The sequence below is a fragment of the Cinclus cinclus genome, chromosome 26, assembly GCF_963662255.1.
Source record: "Cinclus cinclus chromosome 26, bCinCin1.1, whole genome shotgun sequence".
Lineage (NCBI taxonomy): Eukaryota > Metazoa > Chordata > Aves > Passeriformes > Cinclidae > Cinclus > Cinclus cinclus.
The window spans coordinates 2,152,753-2,166,654 of NC_085071.1; the positions used below are offsets into that span (position 1 = coordinate 2,152,753).

The following is a 13,902-nucleotide window of genomic DNA, read 5'->3' on the forward strand; positions in this document are numbered from 1 at the left end:
GCCTGGGCTGGGAAAGGAGGGCAGCAGCCACACACTGCCCTGCCCAGGGACAGAAAACAGAGCAGGAGGTGACACTGGCGGCTCCTGGCACAACTTGCCAACCCCAGCGGCCGCTGAGCCCCAGCAGAGGTGCGGGAGCGCTCGGGAGCCCTGCCCAGGCCTCGCAGCTGCCCAGGGACAGGGACACTGCTGCGTCCAACCTGCTGTCCTCGGACACCTGAGGTGGCCTCGGGAGTGCCACTGCGGGCCTGAGCCCAAGGCATGGCCCTGGACAGGGGAGAATTCCTCTCCTCAGCAATTCCTGCTGTTCCCTCCTGCCGTTTCCAGGGCTGGGCGTTGGTGGCACTGAGGATTCGCGGGCTGGTTTTAGGGCACCAGGAATGCCTGGGGATGTCCCCTCCCCACTCAGCTGAATCCCCACAAAGCCCCTGCTTACACCAGGCGCTGCCTCGGGCTGGTTTTGTGTTTGTTGCCCTTGGAGAAGCTCCAGGCAGGGATTTTGCCGTGGTGGCTGAGCAGGGATGGGGCATTTGTGGCAGCTGGGCTGTGAGGTGTGAGCTGGACAGGCAGCAGCACGGGATGGATTGCAGCACACTGACTCAGTCTGTGTTTCTGCTGGTTTTCATTTCCAAAACGAAATTCCAGTTCCATGAGGCCACAGTTGGGAATGGCTGGATGTTTTTTTTCATTTTCAGGCAATGGTGATTCACTGGGAGCAGAGGTGTCCCTGAGAACACACTCCTGGCTCATGGGGTGGTTCTGGGGCCATGACAAAACTCCTGCTTTGGGGTGGAGAAAGAGGCTCTGATTTGGAGCAGGGAGCTGAGCCAGGCTGGCCTCATCCTCACACCTGAGTGTCCTGACCATGGGGCTAAGGGCAGTTAAATACAAGGCTTAAAAATAATAAATCTCTCTTATTTGGAGCTGTTTTGCTGCATTCAAATCATTAAACATCCCCTGAATCCATGTCTAGATTGGGTGCCAGACACACAGGGATACAGAGTCAGCCTTTGTCTCTCGTGGTCTTTCCTGCTGGAGCTGCTCCATTTTGTATAAATTGGGCTGAAATAAATAATGCATAGGCTGTAGAGAAATCAAGGTGGCAGCCGGGTGGTTGTGGCACCCTCTGAGAGGTAAGGGCACCAGAGGTAATGCTCTGCTCCAGTGAATAGTGGCTCTTTTATCCCTGATATCCAGAGCAGCAGCAGGGGAGACTCAGAGAGGCCCTCTGTGCTCCCACCAGCTCAGGGCTTGGGGACTTCGGACTGCAGGACTTCAGTCCTTGCTGGATGTTGTAATAAAGTGGGAGAATTCTGTTTTTCCTCTTCTTTTTTTTTTTTAATTGTTTGGTGAGAAAACCAAGCCTGGTGCTCCTCAGTGCCCTCATGTGTCAGTGCCAGCAAGGCCGAGGGCACACCAGGGGATGGGAAATTCAAACACTCAGCAGGGGCCAGGGCTCTTCTCATCATCCCCTCAGCCCATTAATCCCTGCAAGTGTCCAAGGCCAGGATGGACAGAGCTTGGAGCAGCCTGGGATAGTGGAAGGTGTCCCTGCCCATGGGACTGGATGGGCTTTAAGGTCCCTCCTAATCCCAGTCTGGGGTTTTTGGAAGAGCTGCAGGAGAGGAAAAGGGAAAATGGGACATTTTTGCTTTAAATCTCCTACCCTTCATTTTCTTGTCTGCTCCACCTGCCTGCTTTTCCCCCTCCAGCAAATGCTCCCCTTTGTTCAGCATTTCCCTGGGCTATAAGCAGGGTTAATTAGTGTCTAATTAACCTGCCTGTAATTTGGGAGGTAGAATTAGAAAGGTGCCCTCTGATGCCCAGGAGTTATCCCAGAGCAACCCCCAGTGACCCCACATCCCCTTCTCCCTCTCCCAGGGGCTGCTCTTCCCACCGTGGCCCCAGGAAGCCTCACTGGGAGGTTTCTGAACTCCAAAGAGTGTCCAAGGCTCCTCCTGCTCAAGGAGCTGAGTTGGCCCAGCACATTGCAGAGCACCTGAGCCATTCTTCTGGGGGGAAAATTAGAAAATGTAGGGTTTTCCCCTCTTGCTGACAACTCAAACCCTCATTTTATTGTAGAATCATAGAATCATTAAAGCTGGAAAAACCCTCCAAAAGCATCTTCTCCAGCATTGCCAAGGCCACCAGTGCCCCATGTCCCCAGGTGCCACATCCACTTGTTTTTTGGAACATTTCCAGGGCAGAACTGCTCTGCCCTGTTGTGCTGAGGAGCCTCTCCTCTCCAGGCAGGTGGGGCTGTTGGGATGAGGTTGGAGGTGATGCCACACTGGGATGTGTTTCCCATCCCTGCTTTCCTACCATTCTCAATTTGCTGCACCCTCACAGCTGAAAGCAGCCCAGACCTTTTCTTGCCCCAGCCCCAAAAGTGTGCCCCAGCAGTTGTTCCAGGCTGCACAACACCTAGGAGGTCCCACAGCCCTGCCAGCACCTCCTCCTGAACCCCGGGGCAGCAGCAGAGGCAGGGAAGGGGGACCTGGCCTTGTGTCACAGGGGATTTGCAGTGGGTAGGGGCTCGGGGCAGTCAGGGATTTTGTCTGGTTCAGAGAGAGTTTTGACTTGTGACTGCTGAGCTTGCAAAAGGGAAAAAATGGGGAGAAGAAATAAAAAAAAAAGGAAAAAAATTACAAGGAAAAAAAAAGGAGGAAAAGAAGGGGGGCATAAAGGAGCCATATTTGAGTAAAACATATTTTCTGCTTCTTTTCAGGGAATCTGACTAAACACATGAAGTCAAAGGCCCACAGCAAAAAATGTCAGGAGCTGGGCGTGTTGGTATCTTCACTGGTGGATCTGGAAGCCGAAGAAGGTAAAAAACATCTTTTCCTTTCTAAAGCTGCCGTGGGCGCTGGGAGAGGAGCAGGATGCAGCCAGGGCAGAGCCCTGCTCTGCAGGACATCCTGCCACAACTGGGAGCACTTGTGTCCCCCCAGGCTCCTTCCAGGGGTTTCTGTGTGCGTGGCTGTGCTGGGAGCTGCACCCAAGGCAGGGGGCGAGCCTGGGGTCCCCTGCTGGGCTTGGGGGTCCCGGAGGAGTTTTCAGCATTAATGGCTCTGGTTTTGTGCCTGCCAGGATTTCAGTGATGCTGGGATGGGCTCTGCACATGCATCCCAGCAAACAGGAACGGGGACAGGAGGAGGTGCCTGGTGCTGGCACGGGCTGTGTCTGGCATGCTCTGCAGGAGCCCAGGGACAGTGTCACACACACGGGCAGTGTCACATAGGGACAGTGACACAGGGGCAGTGTCACACACATGGGCAGTGTCACACAGAGGGGCAGTGTCACACAGAGGGGCAGTGTCACATAGGGACAGTGACACAGGGGCAGTGTCACACACATGGGCAGTGTCACACACACGAGCAGTGTCACATAGGGACAGTGACACAGGGGCAGTGTCACACACATGGGCAGTGTCACACAGAGGGGCAGTGTCACACAGAGGGGCAGTGTCACATAGGGACAGTGACACAGGGGCAGTGTCACACACATGGGCAGTGTCACACACACGGGCAGTGTCGCATAGGGACAGTGACACAGGGGCAGTGTCACACACATGGGCAGTGTCACACAGAGGGGCAGTGTCACACAGAGGGGCAGTGTCACATAGGGACAGTGACACAGGGGCAGTGTCACACACATGGGCAGTGTCACACAGAGGGGCAGTGTCACACAGAGGGGCAGTGTCACACACATGGGCAGTGTCACGTATGAGCAGTGTCACACACAGCCAGTGTCACACACAAGGGGCAGTGACACACATGGGCAGTGTCACACAAGGGGCAGTGTCACACATGGAGTAGTGTCACACGCAAGGATAGTGACACAAGGGCAGTGTGACATCAATTAATTCATTGTCCCCTCCCTGCCTGAGGCTGCGGGGGCTGCTGGGGCACCCCTGGCTCTGGGGAGTGTCCTCTCTGGAGGGTGTCCCCTGCAGATGCTGCCCCTGCAGTGTGCTGAGCTCTCTGCATTTGTGCCAGCACTCCGTGTGATTTTGGTATGACAGGACATCCCCAGAGCCCATTAGTGCTCCTGCTGCTGCAGAGCCCCTGGGTGTTTGTACAGGGGGTGCACGAAGGTGCCCTTGGCAGGTATGGGGTCAGAGGAGCTTCTTTCCCTTTCCCTTTCCCTTTCCCTTTCCCTTTCCCTTTCCCTTTCCCTTTCCCTTTCCCTTTCCCTTTCCCTTCATCCCAACTTCTCTCCCACCTGGTTAAAGCCAACACTGGAATTCTGCTGGAAATGGGAATATTCTGCTCCACGAGCAGAAAGCCCCATTGCTCACAAATGTCAATATTAAATACAGCAGTCAAGGAGATAGGTAGAAAATGGGATTTTGTCCTCTAATGGTTGGGGCCGTTTGGATGGATGAGAAAATAACCCAGGAAAGGCAGAAAGGTGCATGAGAAATTTGAGATCCCAGCTGTGATCACAGCCCCTGCTCTCAGGGTGAGGGGCTGCAAAGAGCCCTCCCCTGTGTCCTCTCTCTTCCTTGCAAAGAGGCTCAGAACAAGAACTAAGCGCGCTGTTCTAATGAAATAATAAAAAAATGCTCCAATTTCCACGTGACACAAAGCAGCACAGGAAGGTTGCTGTGCTTTCCTCTGGGGGCAGGCAGGGAGGGAGCAGCAGTTCCTAAAACTCCCTGGATTATTTTAAACCGGAGTTGTATTTCACTTGATTGTTTGTATTTCTATTTAAGGGGCAGCAGAAAGCAAGGGGCGTTGCTATAAAAGGAGATTGGAGTTTAATTCCTCACTCCTGCCTGGGCTGGGCTCCGTGGGGTGGTGCCAGTTGGGGAGAATAAATAACACACATGCAATGAGATGCAACCTCAGTCAAAGCTGTCAGCAGGACACTTTCCCACTCATTCCCTCTCTCCTTCCTCCCTCCCTCCCTGTCGTGCCCTTTCCCTCCCCATGAGCTCAGCATGATGAATTTTGGAAGCCTGGGCTCAGGTCTGAGCTCTGTCCCTGCCTGCAGGGATTGTGTCAGGAGGCAAAGCGATTCCCTGGGGCTGTCCCAGGATTTACTGGGATGTTTCCCTCGCTGGAATTTGTGGTGGCAAATGCAAACAGCTCCTCGATTTGGGGTTGGCTTCACTTTCCCTTCACTCTTGACCCCTGACCCTGCCCTGTCCTGGCTGCAGCAAAGAAAGGAAAGCACCAGGAGCAGACACAGCTCCTTGGCTGTCCCCAACCCCAAAACCAGAGTTAGGGGCTGGCTCACAGCTCTGACAGTGAAATGCATTCCTGTTCCAGGCAGGAAATATGCACAGCTCAGCCTACAGCTGGGAGTTTGGAATAATATTTGTTCTGAGCTCAGTTCCTCTGGGAGTTTGCAAACAGCCCGGGCCCAGCAGCCACCGTCACTGTGGAGGATTTCACAATGCGAGCCAGAATTGCTCTCCAGAGAGAGCTGCTGGGACAGCTCTGCCTTCAGGGAGAGCTGCAGGGGGATTTTCACCGGGATGAGATTCTCCTTTCCCTTCCCAGCTTCAGGCAGACTCTTGGCTGGATAATCAGCCATGGGAAAATCCATGTGAGAGCGAATGCCAGGCGCTTCACGAGCAGTTGCTTGTAAGGCCCCGGCATTCCAAATGAACCAAATCAGACTTTTTAGTCCGTCATGGGGACTTGGTGGCCGTGTCCCCTCTGGAGCCACCGTGGCTGCTGTGAGCAGGTGAGGCCCAGCTCCGTTAATGGCCCTGCAGCTGCTGCCAGTGGCAGCTCCGATGGGGACTGTCCCGGCTGGGCACAGCGGGAGCAGAGTGCCAGGCTGAGCCCATGGGGAAGGGCTGGCAGGGCTGGGGTCTGTCACACACACGGGTGTCACACACACGCGGGTGTCACACACGGGTGTCACTTACACACAGGTGTCACACACGGGTGTCACATACACAAGTGTCACACACACACAGGTGTCACACACAGGTATCACTCACACACAGGTGTCACACCCGCGTGTCACACACGGGTGTCACACACGGGTGTCACTTACACACAGGTGTCACTCACACACGGGCGTCACACACGGGTGTCGCACACACACACAGGTGTCACACACAGGTATCACACACACGGGTGTCACTCACAAGTGTCACTCAGGTGTCACACACGGGTGTCACTCACACACAGGTGTCACACACAGGTGTCATACACACAGGTGTCACAAGTGTCACTCAGGTGTCACACACACAGATGTCACACACACGGGTGTCACACATATGGGTGTCACAAGTGTCACTCACAGGTGTCACACACACAGAAGTCACTCACAAGTGTCACTCACAGGTGTCACACACACATGTCACTCACAGGTGTCACGGCACTGTCCAGGCTGTGCTGCCACACCTGGATCCGAGCTCTGCTCCATCTCTGGGTGCCCGGCTGGGCACACCTGGGTATTTCCCAGCCCCTCGGAGCTGGGGGAGCTGGCAGTGCCGTTCTGTGATCTGCAGTGACATCCAGTGGCTGTTCCCGACGGACCTCTCCGGGCCGGGCTGGCACGGCAGCTCTGCACAGCCCGCAGGGCAAAAGCCGGGTTTTCTCTGAGCATTGAAAGCTCCGTACCCAGCTCAAAAAGCTCCTGCTGGCCCTTCGAGCAGCAGAGAGATGTATTTTTAACATGCAGGAATATTTTAAATCCTTTAGAATTTGCTTTTTTATCCCCCTCGCTGCCTACAAGCTCTGATTTACAAACCTCCAAACCCTCTGCCCCACAGAAATATCTGAACCACAGCTGGAATTTATCCTACCCAGGGAAAATCCATAGAGGTTCCTTCCACTCTGTTGTTTGATTTTTAGCAAAAATCCTGCCTTGCTGATGTTTGTCATGAAATCTAGGCAGGGAAAGACCCAACACCTGGAGCTGTGGATATTCCAGCGGTGGATATTCCAGAGTCACCCTTGTAACAAATAATCATCAAACCCCACTGAAGGATGAAGGTGCTGCTGTTCTCATATATTAAAGGAATTCTTTTGCATTTTAGAGCAAATAAAGAATGTGGCAAGTGCCCAGCAGGGACCGAGGGCCACGTGTGCTGACAGCTGGAACTGAAACTGGGGTAGAGTGGGATTTACTGGGATCTACTGGGATCATCAGCAGTGGAGTTGGCAGAGGGGGCAAGGCTGCAGCTTCAAAGCAGGAGATGATGAGACCTTGGAGCAGCTGGGTCCTCTCTCCTCTGGTGCCCTTAGAGCTTGTGAGCAGATTTAGCACAGAAATAGACCCTGAACATGTGTTTCATGAGCAGATTTTACACCAAAATAGCCCTGAACGTGTGTTTTACACTCTGGTTTGTGTTTGCCTCCAGGAACCAGTGAAGACCTTTTCCAGGACTCTGAGGGGCGGGAGGGATCTGAGCCCGTTGAGGAACACCAGTTTTCAGACCTCGAGGAATCTGACGACGATGACGACAATGAGGATGAGGAAGACGAGGAGGAAGAGGAGAGCCAAGATGAGCCAGCGCTGAAGCTGCCAGAAGGCAAACACGGCACCCTCCTGCTGCCCTCTTCAGGGGGCTCCCCGTCTTCTCAAGAGGAAGGCACTGAAACATCCACAGCTCAAGAAGCTGCTTCCAGCACCCCGAAAGCAGGGGAAGGCCAGCAGGCCTCCTCCTCCTCCTCAGGGCTGGAGACCAAGTGGTCAGCAGACAGCAGTGACATTGCTGTGTGCCACAGCTTCCTGAGCCTCCACAGACCAGCTTTGACCTCCACCGAGCACTTGGCCCCTGCTGAGAGAGAGTCTGTCACAAGGCCACACATGTCCTTGGCCATGGACCTGTCCACCTCCAAAGACACCTCCCCGAGGAAAAGGTGGTCCCCGAGCCAGGACAGTGGCAGAGGGGGTGGCAGCAGCAGACCGATGATAGCGAGGAAGCATTTACTGACCAAAAATGAAACCTCCCCCAAACGCTTCTCCCCCACGGCCGAGCTGTCCTCCCTGAGGTGCCTGTCCCCAGGGAGGGGGCTGTCCCCCCTCCAGCGCCTCTCCCCCCGCAGGGAGGCGTCTCCCCTGAGATGTGTGTCCCCAAGGCTCGAGCTGTCACCCAGCAGGCACCTGTCCCCCCGGAGGGAGCTGTCCCCGAGGACAGCCCTCCCCCCAGATGGAGAAGTGTCCCCTGCCAGGCACTCGTCGCCTAGCAGAGAGATGGCATCCCTGAGGTACTTCTCCCTGAAGAAAGTCTTGTCTCCAGGCTGCTTGGAGCTGTCCAGGTATCCATCCCCTGGCAAAGAGGACTTGCCTGGCACTAGCAAATCAGCAGAGGACAAAGTTCCAAGCTCATATCAAGCCCAGCCCGGGATATTCTCTTCGATGCCTCTACCTCACAGGTTCTTTGGCAAAAACTTACAGCTCTACGAGTCCAAGCTGGTAAGTCCAGTGCCCTGCTGCCCTCTGGTCCCCACAGGGTGGTCTCTCATACAGATTTTGATGAAGGCTGTGATGCAGAAGTGCACAGGGACTCTGTGACCACTGTCACAGGTGACCCAGAGAACAGGGATGGGGACAGCAGTGGGTTTTTGCACCCATTTGGGTTCTGCCCTTCTGAGTTAGAGAGAAATAAAGTTATCCCTTGTCCAAGGGGCTATTCCCACTCCTGAGCCAGCCAGTCCTGCTGGGACGATCAGCAAAGACAACCTCTTAATGATTAATTGTCACTAAGAGCCTTTTTGTTCCTGGGAATTTCATTCCCATCCCTGAGGTTTCCCCTCTGGGGTGGAGCTGTGTCCATTTTCCAGGGGTCAGTGACCTGAGCCAGCTCTGCAGCAGCCCTGGCTGAGCCCCGTGTCCGTCCACAGCCAGCTCTGCTGGATGAGCTGCTGAGAAATGTTTGTTTGGACATCTCTCATTTCATATCACTTCTCTCTTCAGCACAGAGAGTGGTTTCCCACTGGGTCCAGAACATTATTTAATCTCTCTGCTGGACAAATCAAATCCTGTGGGTAAAGGAAAATCGCCTGTTCCTCCCAGTGCTGCAGGCAAGACTGACGTGGGCTTTGGTGGAATATTTCCCAATCCTGCTGGAGTGCCTGGCTCTGCTGCCAGTTGTGCTTGATGAATGTGAGATCCACTTGCTGTGGGGAGAGGCCCCAGCACTCAGGGACTGCACAGGGGACAGAGAGAGGCCTTTCTAGAACCCCTGCCACCCCCGATGCTGAGTCTGGGCTCTCCAGACCTCTCTCCCATGGCCATGCTAACCTTCTGTCCTGTGGTGCCTCCTTCCTCCTCCTTTCCACTCTGTCTCACCTTCTCAGAGACTCTCCTTCATTGTAGGTCCAAACCTCAGCTTCCTTTAATGGTGTTTCCCTTTCCTGTCAATTCACTTCTTGTGGTGACTCTCAGGGCTCTGGGAACCCTCATCCTTCAACTCTTCTGTCAGGAAAACTTTCCGCTGCCTCTGCTTGGAGCAAAACCCCTTGGCTCCCAAATCCACAGTAGGAGACATGTTTTAAGCCCTGCTTGTCTGCCATTTCCACCTTTCAGCTCCTTTGTTCATATATACCTTTTGGCTTCGCTTTCCTGCTCCTTTACTGCACCCAAAGCCATCACTGTTACTTTTCCATGTGTGTGCCTCCAAAGCAACAGCAAAACCCAAATGGAAAAATGCCCCTTTATCAGCATGATGGACAGCTGGGATTTCATTGCAAAATTAACATTCCTGCTAAGGCCACAAGAGACACAGTACAGAGGATGCTTTAACAGGTCCCAAACAGAGCTTGAAGATGATCTTAGCTCAGTTCCAATGTCAGGCTTGCTGCCAAGTCTCACCATGACCATCTCTCTTCCCACTGGCCCTTGCTTAGGGCAGTCTCTTGTGGTGACTGCTGCACCACTGAAATATTTGTTTGGGGTTTCCCAGCATCCCTGAAGTGATTTAGCCAAGGCTTCCTGTGGATAAGTGACATTTAGCAGTGTTTGGGCTTGTCACTGCTGACCCAGCACACACTACCTTTGGTGGCTTTTCCTTCTCTTTCCTGTTCTCTTTTGCTGCTTTCCTCTGCTGCCACTTCAGAGATCCAGCTCGCAGGATCAGGGAATTATTCCCCATAATCTTACAAAGAAATGTGCCCTCCAGTGGATCCTCACATTTCATCTCCAACCCCATCTTAATTGCAAGTTGATTTCAGTTTCTGTTGCTTCCTCTTCTTAGGAGTCCTGTGCAGGGATTTAGTTATAACCTCATCACTAATTAATCCATTTCTGTTTAGCCACATATCTCTCCATGATGTACGTTAGGAAACTATGGGAAGCACCGAGAGAGAAAGAGGAAAAGGTAAAACGTAGGGTCTGAACCCTTGATTTGCACAGAGCACCCCATGAGGGTGGTGGTGGGGACCCACTGCTGGGTGTGCTGGAGTTGATGCCACCTCTCACTGGAAGCACCCCTGCACTCAGCAGCTGTAAGGATGCAATCCTGCTTCAGGAAAGCACAGTGAAAAATCAATCAATCAATCAATCACCTTGTTCTGGGCTCTCAGGAACCCCCTGCACTGACAGGGATCCGAAGCAGCTCAGCTGGCAGCAAACACTGGCAGCTCTGCCAGTGTTTCAGACTCAGCTCTGAGAGTAGGGGTGATGGTTTTAAACTAAAAGAGGGGAGATCCAGACTAGAGCTAAGGAGGAATTTTTTACTCTGAGGGTGGGGAGGCCCTGGCACAGGGTGCCCAGAGCAGCTGGGGCTGCCCCTGGATCCCTGGAAGTGTGTAAGGCCAGGTTGGATGGGGCTGGGAGCAGCCTGGGATAGTTAAAAGATGTCCATGCTCACAGCAGGGGGGTGGACAAGACAGCCTTTAAAGGTCCCTTCCAACAAAATAGCTCTCTGATTTTATAACGATCCGGGCCTAAGTCAAACCCCTGGATCTGTGCCTCAACACACCACGGGCGTATCTGTCCCAGAAGGGAAAACGCTGTGGGTTCTGCTACCCCTCACCTTCAAGGTTGGGAGCTCCACATCTCCCTCAGTTAATTGAACCTCCCTGAAATGAAAATAAAACTGAGCCCAGTCCTTGCAGCGAGCGTTGCCGCCGCCAAGGCCAGGGCCCGTGCGCGTCGCACTGACCCAGCTCTTGTTTTCCCCCGGCACAGAAGATGGAAGCCCGCAGCCCGCCCTGCTCCCCCGGCACCCCCGCGTGCCCCCGGCCCCCGCAGGCCCCTCACGACCCCCACGGCCGAGGGGAGGAGAACGTCTTCAGCCACCTCCCGCTGCACTCGCAGCAGCTCGCCAGGACCCCGTACCCCATGATCCCCATCGGGGGCATCCAGATGGTGCAGGCCCGGCCCAGCTCGCACGGCAGCCTGGTGCCCGGCCCCGCGCTGGCCCTGCAAGCCGGACACCTCTGCTCCGCCAGCGGCCTCGCCCAGCCCGGCCGGGCCGCCAGGACGGACGAGGAGCCCCAGAGCCCTCCAGAGCCGTCATCGGCGTCCGTGTCCCCCGTGGCCAAGGTGTCCAAGTACACGCTGTCCCCGGAGCCGGCGGACGGCGCTTTCTCGGAGGAGAAGACGAGGACTAGCGAGCTCCAGCGGGAGCGGGAGGAGCCCGGCCCCGAGCCCGAGCCCGGCCCGGCGGAGCGGCCGCGGCCCTCGGTGTGCCCGGGCAGCCCCGGCACCGGCCCGCAGCCCTCGGCCAGCGGGGACGAGCCCTCCGAAGCCACGGGCAAGCAGCAATCGGGCGGCTCGAGCGCCCCTTCGGAACCAGCCTGCACTTTGATCTCGGCCCCCTCGCTGGCCAGGGACGGCCCCTCGGCAGCCCCCGGCCACCCCAGCCCCGCTCCCCGCGGCCCCGGAGCCTCCCCGGAGAGCCCGGCCCGCACCCAGAGCACTCCGCTTTAGGTCAAACTCACCACGGAGGTGGAGGAGAACGCGGGGAGTGCTCAACCCTCCGCCAGCTGTTCCACCTTTAGGCTTCCTCTGTAAAATCAACAGACATTTGCAACACTATTTCCTTTAGTATAATCATAAGAAGCACTCTAGTGAATGACCAAACCCATGGAAAATTCCTGGTTTTCTTTGTCCCAGTCTGGTATTATCTCCACATGTATGCAGTTACTTGTGCCTTTTTCTATACCTTTTGTTGCTTGAAATGTACAAAACTGTTTGAGGCTGTGAATATTTTTTTAGAGTTTTTTGGAAAGGGGGTTTGTTAGACCTTGTCTTTTTTGCCATTTAGGTGTGTGTAATCCTGGGCCTGAGAGATGCAGAAAGGAAAGGGTTAAGAATTTTAAAGAGGAAGAAGATGCACTGAAAACAAAAGCAAAACATTAAAAAAACATTTTTTATATTGATTAAATGATTAAAAAAAAAAAAAGAAAAAAACCCCAAACCCTTGCTCTTGTGTACAGAAGTTTATGATTCGTATTTATTACATGCTTTATTTAATTCTTGCAAAGTGCTTGGTTTTTTTGTTTTGTTGTTTGATTGATTGTTTTTATTCCCTCGCATCCCTATGGTTGTGCTTTAAACAGTTGAAACTGCTTTACATTTGAAAACCGTGTTTACCCTGACCTTGTGACTGAAAGTAGCACTTCCTTGAGCAGGGGAGGTTCGTTGTGTGCAGGGAGAGAAATTGTCCCTCGAAAAAGAGGAAAACGAACCACAAGCACCCCTCCCTCCTGCAGAACCCAGCAAAGCACTTTTCTTAAAAAAAAAAAAGGACAAAAAAAAATCTAAAAAAAAACCTAAAAAAAAAAAACTAAAAGAAAAAAAGGTTCTTCTTCAAAGATTTACCTGCAAGAAGGTAGGAATGGAATGTAAGGAATGTAGAGCCCGTGCCAGGAAAGGTCTCTCGCTGGACGAGCCTCCTGCTTGCTTTGCTTTAATCCTTCCGCGGCGCCCGGCAAAGCCCTGCCTGTGCTTGAGCCCTGCCTGCCTGGGGGAGCCTCTGCAAACCCTCCCTTGGTGTCCGAGCAGGAGGAACTCAGCCTTGAAACCCCTTCTCCCTCTGACATGTTTGACAAGCTCCATGCCATGCCATGCCATGCCATTCCATTATCCCATCCCATCCCATCCCATCCCATCCCATCCCATCCCATCCCATCCCATTATCCCATCCCATCCCATCCCATCCCATCCCATCCCATTATCCCATCCCATTATCCCATCCCATCCCATCCCATCCCATCCCATCCCATCCCATCCCATCCCATCCCATCCCATTATCCCATCCCATCCCATCCCATCTCATCCCATCCCATCCCATCCCATCCCATCCCATCCCATCCCATCCCATCCCATCCCATCCCATCCCATCCCATCCCATCCCATCCCATCCCATCCCATTATCCCATCCTATCCCATTATCCCATCCCTTCCCATTATCCCATCCCATCCCATCCCCAGTCCTGGCTGCTTTGGCAGCTCCAGGGATGCAGGAGTGTTCCAGGCTCTGCTCCTCCTCTCGGTGACTCTGGCTCTTGTTCTCACTTTTATTTATTTATTGAGTGGGACATCCCCAGCTCAGCCTTTCTAGTGTGGACAGGCCCCATTTTTGGCTGTTTTTTGGGAGATAAAAATTTGATGCTGAATGGTGAATGCTTGCTAAATCAGCTTGTTATGCATGTGCAGCAGCTTTTTCCAGAGCAGATTTTTCGGGATGAGCATCCCTGGCAGAGCAAAGACCTCAACTGCCCATAAATCTGATACCAAATCCAGAGCGACCCCGACGGAGCCATTTCTCTGTCACAACTTTTTGAACCACAAAGCTTCAAGTCGTTTACCCTAGCAGGTTCTTTACTACTTCAGAGGGTTTTCTGGTCTATGGAATCTGTACAAACTTCTTTTTTTTTTATTTTAACAAAAAAAAAACCGGGAAAAAATATTAAAAAATGATATAAATATTTAACCAATGGACCAGTTCTTTCTTCTTTCAGAGCTGTTCCAGTTTATCGG

At 53.6% G+C, this 13,902-nt stretch overlaps 1 protein-coding gene across 1 annotated transcript in view; it reads left to right on the top strand.

Annotated features, from left to right (window-relative positions):
- The window catches only part of HIVEP3 (HIVEP zinc finger 3), a 57,427-nt gene extending 45,362 nt beyond the window's left edge, over positions 1-12,065 (top strand). The window contains exons 4-6 of the mRNA XM_062508869.1: positions 2,729-2,827; positions 7,331-8,388; positions 11,104-12,065. Coding sequence (XP_062364853.1) covers positions 2,729-2,827; positions 7,331-8,388; positions 11,104-11,847 — 1,901 coding nt within the window. The 3' untranslated portion in view covers positions 11,848-12,065. The remainder of the gene's footprint in view (positions 1-2,728; positions 2,828-7,330; positions 8,389-11,103) is intronic.
- The last annotated feature ends 1,837 nt before the right edge of the window (positions 12,066-13,902 follow it).